At 36.5% G+C, this 13,768-nt stretch overlaps 2 protein-coding genes across 3 annotated transcripts in view; one reads left to right on the forward strand and one right to left on the reverse strand.

Moving 5' to 3' along the window:
- Nucleotides 1-13,768, forward strand: part of CENPK (centromere protein K) — a 34,026-nt gene that overhangs the window by 11,849 nt on the left and 8,409 nt on the right. For both annotated transcript variants that reach the window (XM_043971353.1, XM_043971361.1), the window contains exon 5: nt 7,916-7,962. In XM_043971353.1, coding sequence (XP_043827288.1) covers nt 7,916-7,962 — 47 coding nt within the window. The remainder of the gene's footprint in view (nt 1-7,915; nt 7,963-13,768) is intronic.
- Nucleotides 11,688-12,110, reverse strand: LOC122731335 (spindle and kinetochore-associated protein 2-like). Its single transcript, XM_043971371.1, has one exon. The coding sequence runs from the start codon at nt 12,093-12,095 to the stop codon at nt 11,688-11,690; it is 408 nt and encodes a 135-aa protein (XP_043827306.1). The 5' UTR covers nt 12,096-12,110.

Raw genomic sequence — 13,768 nt, forward strand, 5'->3', positions numbered from 1 at the left:
TTTGATTACATTAAATTAAAAAGGTTTTGCACAAACAAAACCAATGCAGCTAGGATTAGAAGGAAAGCAGAAAGCTGGGAAACAATTTTTATAGTCAGTATTTCTAATAAAGGCCTCATTTCTCAACTATATAGAGAAGTGAGTCAAATTTATAAGAATACAGGTCATTCCCCAGTTGAGAAATGGTCAAAGGAAGTGAACAGGCAGTTTTCAGATGAAGAAATTAAAGCTTTCTATAGTTATTTGGAAAAAATGTTATAAATCACTATTGATTAGAGAAATGCAAATTAAAACAACTCTGAGGTGCCACCTCATACCTATCAGATTGTCTAATATGACAAAAAAGAAAAATGATAAATGTTGGAGAGGATGTGGGGAAATTGTTGGTGGAGTTGTAAACTGATCCAACTATTCTAGATAGCAGTTTGGTACTGTGCCCAAAGAGCAACGGAGCTGTTGCATACCCTTTGACCCAGTAATACCACTACTAGGTCTGTTTCCCAAAGAGATCATAAAAAAGGGAAAAGGACCCACATATACAAAAATATTTATAGCAGTTCTTTTTGTGTTGGCAAAGAATTAGAAATTGAGGGGATGCCCATTAACTGGTGAATGGCTGAACAAGTTGTGGTATATGAATGTAATGGAATACTATTGTGCTCTAAGAAATGATAATCAGGCAGATTTCAGGAAAACCTGGAAAGACTTACATAAATTGATGCTGAGTGAAATGAGCAGAACCAAGAGAACACTGTACACATTATCAACAATATTGTGTGATAATCAGCTGTGATAGACTTAGCTCTTCTCAGCCATACAGTGATCCAAGACAATGCCAAAAGACTCATGGTGGAAAATGCTCTCCAGATTGAAGCATACTATCTTCACTTTTGTTGTTGTTTCTTCTTTCTTGTGTTTTTTTCCCTTTTCTTCTGATACTTCTCTCACAACATGACTAATGTGGAAATGTTTAACATGATTGTAATGTATAACCTATTTGAGATTGCTTGCTGGCTTTGTGAGGGTGGAAGGGAGGCAGGGAGAAAAATTTGGAACTTAAAAATGTTATGAAAATGAATGTTGAAAACTGTCTTTACATGTAATTGGGGAAAGTAAAATACTATTAAATGAAAAAAATGTAGCAATATAGGGCAAAATAAGTTTACTGAAATACGAAACTGGAAGGACAATAAATAAAAATTGGAAAAAATCTATTTAGATTTTGGTGACAAACTCTTCTTCATTGATGATAGTGGAGCTAGCACACTTACCACAATTTCTGATTTGCTGAATAAGGAAGTAGAAATAGCATTATATAACATGAAAATGGGGAGTACAACTGGATTAGACCAAGTTTGCCAAGATGAGTTCTATGCTGGTTAAAGCATAATCTTAAAGATGAAGAGGGATTGATTATCCATCTGAAAGAAGATAGAATACCAAATAATTTGTATACCAAATAATTGGATAAAAAAATCTCAGACTTTATTATGACAACAAAAAAGGCAACCAGGAAGATAGCAACTATTAATCTATATACCTACTTTTCCATTTCTATAAAATCTTTCAGTATTCTCCATAAGCACTGAGGGCATTCTTGATTATTGTAATAGAAAGGAATAAATAGGCTTTTAAAAAGTATATTCTATAACAGATTATATCTTTGCAATCACAGTTGAGAAATAGTTGCAGACTGTACAGTCCCATTGTACATATTGCTCCCCATCCCCACCCCACCCTCCGTGGGGCAATGAGGGTTGAGTGACTTGCCCAGGGTCACACAGCTAATCAGTGTCAAGTGTCTGAGACTAGATTTGAACTCGGGTCCTCCTGAATCCAGGGCCACCTAGCTGCCCCCACATATTTCTTTCTTTTTTTTTTTTTTTAGTGAGGCAATCGGGGTTAAGTGACTTGCCTAGGGTCACACAGCTAGTAAGTGTTAAGTGTCTGAAGCCGGATTTGAACTCAGGTACTCCTGACTCCAGGGCCGGTGCTCTATCCACTGCGCCATCTAGCTGCCCCCCGCATATTTCTTTTTGACTATAAAAAAGCATTTAATTTGATAGAGCAAATTGCCATCTTGTAAGAAAACCTTACAATAAATTATTTCCCATGCATATGTCAAAATTGTGCAAGATTCCTTGAAAGGTATATGAGTATAGTTTTGTTAGACTCTGATAATATCAAGCAAAACATAAAACAGGGAGATATATGCTTATTAAAGATACTTGTAGCAATCTTGGAAGTTGTCTAGCACAGACTTTAAATAGAAGAGGAATTCCCTATAAATGATGAGGTCCTCCCCCAGAGCATTATATAGCCTCCTAAATGAGATCCACTCTTTCAAAATAATTCAGCCTAACTATCCACAGACGATAATAGATAAAGAATGTCTGTAACCCACTACAATAAGTATTTGATTGGATAATCTGTACAGCTGGCCCATCAGTGTGTATTTTGGACATACTTTGTAGATGTACAGTGAACTGGGTCCAGAACTGAATAGGAGAAAGAGCCTTTGGGACATTACACAAAGCTTTTAATGATTCCAACCTTCTTCCTGAAACAAAGACCCATATTTTTACAACATCGGTATCTTCTGTGGATGCTCTGTGACTGAGTCATGGAATAATACCAGGTTCTCTAAAGAACTAAAGAGCAATGAAGAGAGGCACATCATGGGCTGCAGCATATTAACAATGAAGAATTGTGCGGAAGCAGCAGCACGAAAGGATAGCAATAGAGAGACGCATGACCAGAAAGGGAGATGGGCTGGTTAAGTGGCAAAATAAGTAATAATTGGATAGCTTCGGTTTTATCCATTCAAGGTCAAGATATCTAGAGGAAAGCCCTTGACAAATTGGGAGGACTCTCTAGTGGATTTATGGAAGGACATGGATGAGAAGGTATGGATATATTGTCATCTGCACTGCTGGAAGGGAGTAGCCTAATCTTTAACATCATAGGTCCATCAAAGTCAGTCAGAAGGTTTTTAAGTACATGCTGAAAAATAATAGATTACAGGCTATACTCAGATTTTTTGCAAACCAGGACTGTTGTCACATGGTTTGCTGCTTATACTTTGCAAAGTACAAGAGCCCTGGGAACTTTCCCTGCTTCTAGCCCAGGGTCTGCAGCCATCATTGAGCGGTCACTGAGAAGATGGAGTCTCCATTCTTTGTCACCAACATCAATCAGTGATCAACTTCTACCCATAGGAAAATAAGTCAAGGAATCATGAGAAGGACATCATACTTCCCCCTCCAGCCATAAGTCCTGCTTCTAGCCCAGCCTCCAAAGCCATCAAATTGAGAAGCAACCCCTATGGAGAGAGGACCTATCAGCTATTCCTGCAGATGTTACAACCCACAGCACCTCTGTATCAGCAATCTGGAAAAGAAAATCCTTGGAACTGTCAAATGCATCAGCATTAGAAACATGATGTTACCACTAGGAATGACATAAAGAGGGGTTACTATCTCTTTTCTCTTTCTACATCCTAAGAGCCATGGGACCTTTCCATTTAACTTACTGCTGAGACCTCTAATATGTGTTGTGTCCCCCATTAGAATGTGAGAACAGGAGCTATCTATGTCTACTTTTCTATTTGTAACCCCAGTGCAAAGCATGTACTTTGTACATGGTTCCTAATAAGTGTTTTTTATTCATTCATTCATTTACAAAATAAGTTTAATAAAGTAAAAAAAGTTTAATAGAGTAAACTTGCTATCCTCTAAGACTTTACAATCTAAGAACAACTATAATAATGTAGAACTTTAAGGTCTTAAATGAAAAAACAGCTGTTTAGGTATAGCAAAAAAGGGAGAAAGCATATAATTAGGCCAACAAGTGGGGAGTCATGTTTCTTATATACTGAGAAAAGTTCCTGTGGAGCTTCCAAACTGTTAAAATGAGGTTTTAAATATTCTTTTGACTTGTTTGTTTTCCTTTTATTGTCCTGAATAGTTAAGGCTTGACTGTCTTTTCTCCACTCCATGTTCGTTTAGTTCCTACTATGTGCATGACACTATCAAAGCAACACACTGAGTTTAGAGTTTAAACTCAAGAACAGTTTATATTCTACTCCTTTTTGTTCTGCTATTTTTGTTATTTTTGGCAACTTGTTTAACTTCTATGGTTGTTTCTACCCTGGCAGTCTCCCTCATCAGATTTGCCAATCCACCTGCAAATTTGCCAGGTTCCTTCATAATGACCATCCTGACAGGTTAGAAATTCAGATTGCAAATTCCAAAAGTAACTCTGTCAAAACCCCAAATCCGGCCAGTAATTGCCCCATTTGGAAATTCTACCCAAGAATACAGTCCAGTAACCACAGAGATACTGCCCCATGCATATTTTTTCTTTGGGCATGAAATCTTTTGAGATTTTACTCCTAACTAGTTTCTATTGACATGAATTCTTTTCTATAATGAGGAAGGTACTCTCTTGTTGAGAGCCCTTGAAGTTTGGAAATCCCACACAAGCTTTCCATGGGAATTTAGACCATTAACACTTTGAATTTAAGTGTAAAAGTTCCTTTAGTTTCTTTATTTCTTCCTCATTTAATATTCAGAAGTATAAGACATTTCTTGCTCATAAATTACTTCATTTTTAAAAGTTGTTAAGCAGCACATTACTAATGAAGTGATCAAATACCACTTAGAGAAAATGTATTCATCCTGTAAAATTAGGGGTGATCATGCATATGGTGCTATCTATGAACAAATTCATAATTCAGGAATATTACTTTTATAGCTCTCATTTTTCATACAATTGAGGCCCTCTCAATGGAATTGAACATACTAACTAAATGTTGTTTAGGGTAGATTGCAGGGACCATACCAGTATCTCTTCACTTTAGAACTATCTCTAACTGATCTGGAGAGCAATTTGGAACTATGCCCAAAGGGCTATAAAACTGTTCCTACTCTTTGTCCCAGTAATACAACTACTAGGTATGTACCCCCAAAGAGCTAAAAGGAAGAGGACTTATATGGATAAAAATATGTCACCTCTTTTTGTGGTGGCAAAGAATTGGAAATTGAGGGGATGCCCATCAATTGGGGAATGACTGAACAAGTTATGGTATATGATTTAATAGAATATTAGTGTGATAGAATAAATGACAAGATGGTTTCATAAAAACCTGGAAAGACATATGAACAAAAAAAAAGTGAAATGAGCAGAAAAAGGAGAACATGGCACACAGTAACAGCTATATTGTATGATGATCAAGCATGAATAACTTGGTTATTTTCAGAAATACAGTAATCTAAGATAATTCTGAAGGATATATGAAAACTACTATTCACTTCCAGAGGAAAAAACCTGATGGAATCTGAATGCAGATTGAAGCATACTTTAAAATGTTTCATCATTATTATTACTCTTATTATGATTATTATTATATCTGCACTTTATTTTGCAACATGGCTAATATGGAAATGTTTTGCATGACTGTATACATGTAATCTATATCAAATTGCTTGCCTTCATAGGGAGGGGGAGAAGGAGGGAAAGAATATGGAACTTAAAATTTTTTTAAAAGCATGTTGGTGCAGCTAGGTGGTACAGTGGATAAACCACCGGCCCTGGATTCAGGAGGACCTGAGTTCAAATTTGGCCTCAGACACTTGACGCTTACTAGCTATGTGACCCTGGGCAAATCACTTATCCCTCAATGCCGCTCCCCCCCCCCCAAAAAAAAAAAAAAAACCACAACACCACAATAACCTAATTGGTCTTCTTGTCTCCAGTCTCTCCTGTTTTCCATATAGCTGCCAAAATCATATTGCTAAAGACCATGTATAGTATATTACTCCCTCCCTCCCCCCCCTTTTTTTTTTTGATTTTTTTTTTTTTGTTTGAATTGGTACAAGGAGTTTCTTCACCTGAGAGTTCCCAAAGCTTCTTATATTGTGTGTTGCGACTCCATGTAAGGTTGTGTTATTGAATGTGAGGGTTGTGAAAAAATTGACAACAGTAAAATGTATACTTATTTTACATACCTGGGGTCATGTAAAAATTTCTCAGGTGAAAAGGGGTTGCGATTGGAAAAAGTTTAAGAAGCCCTGCCCTATACCAGTAAAACTAAAAGTCCAATTGCTTTTTCTTTCCTCTTTTTAAAGTAGCATTAGTCCCTCCCAAACTTAGCATTTAGTGCCCCAACTTTCTGTTTGAGCTTGCCAGACTTTGTACTACTATGGGTTAAATTACCAGTAGTCTATCTTAGAAGTACACAGAATGGAGAGTTGTACTGGAATCTGCTATAACCTCTATGCCTTTTTCTGCCTCCTAAATATTTTATTCATGTTCTTGTGATTATAGCCAAGGGAAGTCATACAACTCTGACATTAGGTCTACTAAACATTCGTGCTATCTTATGTCATTTGGGTCTTCAGGGCTGTATAGGCAGTCTTTTTAATTGCTAATTGTCTCACACTTCCCACTGTGGTTTTCCAAACTTTTACCTTTTACTCAGGCTTTCTCTGGGGTCCACCCCTATCCCAGCCCTGCTTCCCTCAACAAAGTTCCTCACTTCCTATTTAGAAAACCGAGGCCATTTGCCATGAGTCTTCCCTTTCTTACCTATCCCACACCTCGAAATCCTTCTACATCATTACCCATCCTCTTTTGTTCTAGTTAAGGAAGGAAACATTACCCCAGCACTTCTTGCCAGGGCTAAACCACCTTCTTCTGCCCATGATCTTATCCTCCTTTCTCTTCAGGGACCCTATCCCCTCAGTTGTTCTCCTCCTCAATCTTTCCCTATCCACAGGTTTTTACCCTCTTCCTACAAACATATCCAAGACTCCACTATCCACACTAACCATTACTTCACCCTGCCATCTCCTCAGGCTGTCACCCTGTATCTCCTCTCCTTCAGTGCCAAACTCCTAGAAAGAGTCATTTTATCTTTTTTTTTTAATTATAAAAGTATTTTGTTATTTTCCAGTTACATGTAGAGATGGATTTCAACATTTGTTTTTATAAGATTTCTAATTTCAAATTTTTTTCCCTCCCGAAAACAGCAAGTAATCTGATATAGGTTATATATGTACAATAACATTAAACATATTTCTGCATTAGTCATGTTATAAGAGAAGAATCAGAGCAAAAAGGAAAAACCTCAAAAAAGAAAAACAGCACCAAAAACAAAAGAAATAGTATGGTTCAATCTGCATCCATATTCCACAGTTCTTTTTTTTTTCTGGATTTGGAGAGCCTTTTCCATCATGAGTCCTTTGGAACTATCTTGTACCGTTGTATTGGTGAGAAGAATCAAGTCTATCACAGCTGATCAACACATAATGTTGATGATACTGTGTACAGAGTGATTTTATCTTTACCAACTCACTTCTCACTCCTGGCAAGCTAATTTTTAGCCCCACCATGTGACTAAAACTGCTTTTTCCAAGGTTATCGGCCATCTCAACTGTTTTGTCCAGTGACCTTTTCTCAGCCCCCATTCTTTTTGACATCTCTGCAGCTGTTGATCACCCTTTCCTTCTAGATATACTGTCCTCTCTTGACATCAGTGCCACAACTTACTTTCTTATTTATATCACCCAGTGTTTAGCATAGTAGCTTGTACATTGTGGATAGTTAATTTGCAATTGATTTGAGTGCTTATAGAATATGTATAAAAGATTGTTAAACTGGCAGGAGGCCTGTATGTCACAGAATTTAGGTTATAGTAGCACTGTATGATTTGAACAATTATTCAAAATAATTCATTAGACAAATAATTTTAAGTTTAGTAGAATGTAGAACCAGATGAATTTTACTGTGTCTGAATTGTCTAGACAGAGAAAGTGCCATTTTAGTTCACAAATTAAATTCAACTTTTCTAAGAAATATATTGGAATTAAATAAAGTGATAATACATGTAATTTTATCATATTTTTTCCCCTAGTAATCCCACTGAATCCAGAAAATCTGGTAGTACTAGGAAAAGAGGAGGTAAGTTCTTTAGTTACTTTGTAGTAACTACATGTAATTTAGAAGTAAAATAGTTTGTTTATTAACATGACACCCCAAAACTAATATAAAACAACTTAAATCCTCATTTACTCCTTAAATTTTACAGGGTCTTTTTTGTTTTTGTTAGTTTATAAATCCTGTGTTAAATGAAAGAGGACTGTTTTCTTTAAGAGTAGTTTTTATCTGAGCCAAGTTTTGGAATTATAGAATCCTCTGCTAAAGTAAATGAGAAGTCTCAGTCTATAAACAATACTGCTTTATGTAAATTTCAGTTCATTTCAGGTTTGGGATAAATGTTAAAAGCTAGAGACAAAGGGATGTTTTTTTATTTCCTTTTACCAAAGGAAAGGTATTTACCTGAAATATTAGAAAAACTTTTTCCATTTTAAATGTGCTTTTAAAATCATTATATTAATTATTAAAAATTTTGCCATACAATGAACAAAAGAAGTATACATGAACCTCTGTACTTCTATTACATACAGATTTTTTAAAAGTATATTAAATTTAAAATAATTGCCCTCTTTGTACCCTCTTCTGGACTTATTTTGTTTCATTTAAATGTAGTATCTCTAGCATTACCTACTCACTCATCCCCTGACAAGTATTATTATTATTTTTTTTTTTAGTGAGGCAATTGGGGTTAAGTGACTTGCCCAGGGTCACACAGCTAGTAAGTGTTAAGTGTCTGAGGCCGGATTTGAACTCAGGTACTCCTGACTCCAGGGCCGGTGCTCTATCCACTGTGCCACCTAGCTGCCCCCCTGACAAGTATTATTAAGCAAAACAAATCAACTCATTGGCAATAACAAAATCTAGGCCTCATTTTGTACCTCTAATTATTGGGGGAGCTTTTGAAGACACAAGTAGGAGAATAAAAATGTTGATATGTTCTTTCTATTGCTATAGGGAGAGAAGAGAACAGGCAAAGTCAAGGCATATTATGGCTTTTTTTTTTTCTTATCAGTTGGGAGTAAACAGAGAAGAATATTTTAGAGGAGAAAAGCCCCTGGATTATGGTGCTGAGCTGGTCTAGAATTCTGAAGCTGTGTACGTTGCTAGGAAGGCTTCTTGTCACTAGGATAACAGAAATGAGAAGAATTACAAAGTGATATTTTCATCAGAAATAAGATTCAGGCATAGAATTAGTTAATCATAGTTAAAGAATTCATGAGGTACAGAATTGCATTAATGAAGTATGAAATACCTACAATAAGTCAAGGTACTGAATTTTCTTTAAAAGTTTGCTTTCCAGAAGGCATCTTTTAAATATGGTTGTCAGCAATACTGTTTATGTTTTAATGAAAAGTTCTATGTGCTTGAAAGCATGTTTACTTCCATCTCAGATAAACCTACCTAGAAAGTAAGTAGGGAATAGTGGATCGTGTGATGGAGTTGGGGTCTGAAGAAACTTAGTTAAAATGTGACACTTGAGTATCTGTTGACTGAACAAGTAACTTAATTCTTTAAACTTCACTGCAAATCAGCAAGCATTTATTAAGAGTCTACCATATATAAGATACTTTGCTAGGTGCTGGGTATAAAAAACAAAAACTAGATAGTTCCTGTCCTCAGAAAGCTTACATTCTAATGAGGGGCATAACATATACACAATAAATGTAGTAGAAGGGAAATCAAAGAGGGAGCAAGTATTAACAACGTGAACAAAGGAAGAAAAGCTGGGAAGGCTTTGGAAGAGGCTCTTTTCAACATACAGCCCAAGAAACTGCTAATGGGCTGGGGGACAGATCAAATCTGATGCAATGCAAAGCTCTATTACAGCATTTCTATTTTTTCTAATATCTTTGTACTCTACCATCGCTGTAACTTATTCAGACACGTTGATATTTATAACTGTGTATTTTAAAATTCTAAATGTGGGTTCTAATCCGTCCCCCCAGTTTTGGGGGGAAACTGGCTAAAATCACTGATAAATGAGTTTAGGCTTTTTAAGGGTTTATTAAAAGATATAAGATAGTAAAGAGAGAGAAAGATTGAGAACAGATTTCTTATAGCATGGAAATCCTAGCTTTCCTACCAGACTACTTGATGTCCTGCCACCAAACTGATGTCTCCAATCAAAAGAGGACCTCAACCCTCAGCCAGCTTCAGCTTCCTGCTTCGTGTTCTCCTCCCAGAAATGGGAAGTTCTTCAAGCTGATTGGCTAGCGTCATTCAAATCCATTTGTTCACTGTACTTGAAGGTGGTCTAGAGTTAAGTTCAAAGTTCTTAGCGTCTGAGAACAATACCTTCTTAAGGGCTAGCCAGGTGTGCTTATAATCTAGTTAACTGAAGTAGGCTAATCAGCAGTCAATCACTCCCACATTAATTCAGTGAGTTTAGATTAATCTCCAGGTGGGTCTTTGAGTATCTGCTAAATCCCGTTACCTACCACATTCCATTATCTTGACATATAACCAAGAAAATTTACATTTAATCTCTACACTAAGAAAGCAGGTTAAGTTCAGCATTTTAAATTTCTAGGTATAGGGTTCTAGGGAGCAGAGCCTTTGGAAGAGCTTTGGAAAAAGACAGATTCTGAGAGGTGAAGATGGGGGGGGGCTTGTGCCTGGAGGCAGGAGATGGCAAAATGAGTTCAGAGTATGACTACTGGTCCATTTTGACCTGAATATATTTTTTTTTTGGTGAGGCAGTTGGGGTTAAGTGACTTACCCAGGGTCACACAGCTAGTAAGTGTCAAGTGTCTGAGGCTGGACTTGAACTCAGGTACTCCTGAATCCAGGGCCAGTGCTTTATCCACTATACCACCTAGCTGCCCCAACACTTATTTTTTCTTTATTATGGTTTTTTGTTTTTTGGGGTTTTTTGGTGAGGCAATTGGGGTTAAGTGACTTGCTTAGGGTCACACGGCTAGTACGTGTTAAGTATCTGAGGCTGGATTTGAACTCAGGTCCTCCTGACTCCAAGGCTGGTGCTCTATCCACTGTGCCACCTAGCTGCCCTTCTTTATTATGTTAAGAAAATAAAAGCAGGCATTTAAAAAATGACTAAATATAAATTGAGTCTAGAAACATTTTATAATCAAGCAATGCTGATAAAACTTCACATACTAACAATTCCTACTCCCCGGGAATTTGTTTATGGATACAATATTTCCTTCATTCCTGGCAGATGGGTACAACTAAATTGCAGTTTCCTAAGGGAAAAACTTAGACTGGGGAGATTTAATGTATTTCTCAAATATTGCAATTTAGGAACTAATATCGCTACTAACCTTTTAAAGCCTTCTGACTTCAAGGTCCAAAGAAACATTCCAGGTTCTTTTTGTCATTTGAGTATCTACTTAATTGAATAGAGAACTTAGATCAGTTCCCAGGAAACAAAAGTAAAACATGATGCAGTTAAAAACAGTACTTAGATGGCTTACAGATTTTTTTTTTAAGTTTTAATGGACACATTACAAATAAACACATTTATCACCATATCACCATTGTCAAAATAACAGCTTCCGGGCATATGGAGAAGATGATGCCCGTTCCATGCATCAAAATTATACAAGATCTGTTTTATACATCTTATTATTTCCATTTTTCTTAACTTCAGCTCTTTCCAACTCTATAGCTTGGGCTCGTGGCTTTCATACTCATCTGCATTGTCTCTTCATCCATATCGTGCTTGATAGGGTTCTGTTTGAAGGGGTGGTGAAAACTTCAACCAAGGTGAAAAAACCCATGCTAGAAAACTACATTAGAGTTGTCCTATGCAAGTCAGTGTCTTCCGAAGTCTGGCTTGTTGAATGGGATTGTAGTTGCTGTAATACAGTCTGCTCTTCCTTAGTCATAGGTGACAACTCCATATCTGCTTGCTGCTGTAGTTGTTGTACCATTTTCATGGTATTATTCAAAGTAGCATGAACACAGTTCTCAGACTCTTTCTGTTCAACAGCAACTTGTTCCAGTTGGGCACCCAAAGTCTTATATGGAGACTTCATCATTGACAATTCCTTTAATAGTGTAAGTGAATTTTCCTCTTCTGAAGAGTCATCAGGAAGACTTTTCTTGACTTCAAATTCCAGCTTGTGCTGAATGTAATCCAAATCAGATTCTGCTTTCTGGAACATCACTTCCAGTTTAGTGACCACTGCCTCCATGTTGAATAGTTGATATTCCTCAATCGGTGCACTTTTCATTCAGTTATGTGAATGGAAAGACGTGGTCAGCTTTTGAATAATAATTAAGTAGATAAAAATGTAAGACACTCCTTTGATGAATTTTCATTGATAATACATCTGCTATAATTAAAAAAAAACCTCAAACAACAATTCATTCTTTACACTATCTATTATTAAGTATGCTTTGTATGAAATCAGCATTGGATGAAAGACTAACGTGAAACATTACATGTTGAAGACTATGGAATTTTTTTACATTTCCAATTCTGAAATGTTATGCTACTTTACCTATGCAGTAAATTTTAAAATCCTGTTTAGGGGGCAGCTAGGTGGCACAGTGGATAGAGAACTGTCCTTGGATTCAGGAGGACCTGAGTTCAAATCCGAACTCAGACACATGACACTAGCTGTGTGACCCTGGGCAAGTCACTTCACCCTCATTACCCTAAAAAATAATCCTGTTTAGCTTTAATATGTTAATGAAAAATATTCATTCATAATCTGTTTACTCAACAGAGATTATAGCCAAGTACTAGATCAGGAATAAGATGCCCTTTTTTTGACTGACCCATTGAGGAAGGAGAGCAATTTAGCTATCATGCAAATAAATACTAATTTAGTATATTGAGACAGGCTAATGAATAGAGAACTGGCTTTCAATTTAGGAAAACCTGGCTTCTGGTTCAACCTCTGACATACATTGGCTGTGTGACCTTAGGTAAGTTATTAACGTAGTGCCAAGGTAACTCTAAGACTATAAGTTACAGAGAAGGTCTCAGCCTGTGTTAGTAGGGGGAGCTTACTCACCTAGAAAGTTCTCCTATACCAATAAAATTTACAGATCTGCTCCCTGGAACCCTACACCTAGAAATTTTAAATGATGAACTTAACCTGCTTTCTTAGTGTAGAAATTAAACATAAATTTTCTTGGTATAAATATCAATGTGTCTGAATAAGTGACAGTGATGTTAGACTGCAAAGATATTAGAAAAAAATAGAAATGTTATAATAGAGCTTTGCATTACATCAGATTTGCTCTCTGTTCCCCAGCCCATTAGCAGTTTCTTGGGCTGTGTATTGAAAAGTAGAGTCCTGTTAGAGCTAGTACTGTCAGCAAGTAAGAGGCAACTGCTTACAGTGCCCAACACAGAAGAACTGATGACTTACTCTTCAATATACAGAGAGTCTCATCTTAAAACTGTTTTTTTTGTGGGGCATTGAGGATTAAGTGATTTGCCCAGGGTCACACAGCTAGTAAATGTCAAGTGTCTGGAGGCCCGATTTGAACTCAGTTACTCCTGAATCCAGGGCCAGTGCTTTATCCACTGCGCCACCTAGCTGCCCCTTAAAACTTTTAATAGCTTAAGCCTACACTAAAACTTTTGGGACTCTGTGTGTATTTGTAAATGTGTCTTTTTGATGGCAGAAAATTTTACTATTCATGCCTATTTTGTGATGTCATATCGAATATATCAAAGGCTAAAAGTAGTTTTGTATTTTAACACACACATGTGCTATAGTATTAATATACATGACACCAGGTATAGTTTTTAGATGTTTCCAATGTCACAGAAATGCCCTTTTATAGCTCTACTTTGTACTAAAGAGGTTTTTAATCTAATAAAACAGAATTCTCAGTTATAATTATAGCA

The sequence above is a fragment of the Dromiciops gliroides genome, chromosome 1 (genome assembly GCF_019393635.1).
Source record: "Dromiciops gliroides isolate mDroGli1 chromosome 1, mDroGli1.pri, whole genome shotgun sequence".
Taxonomy (NCBI): domain Eukaryota; kingdom Metazoa; phylum Chordata; class Mammalia; order Microbiotheria; family Microbiotheriidae; genus Dromiciops; species Dromiciops gliroides.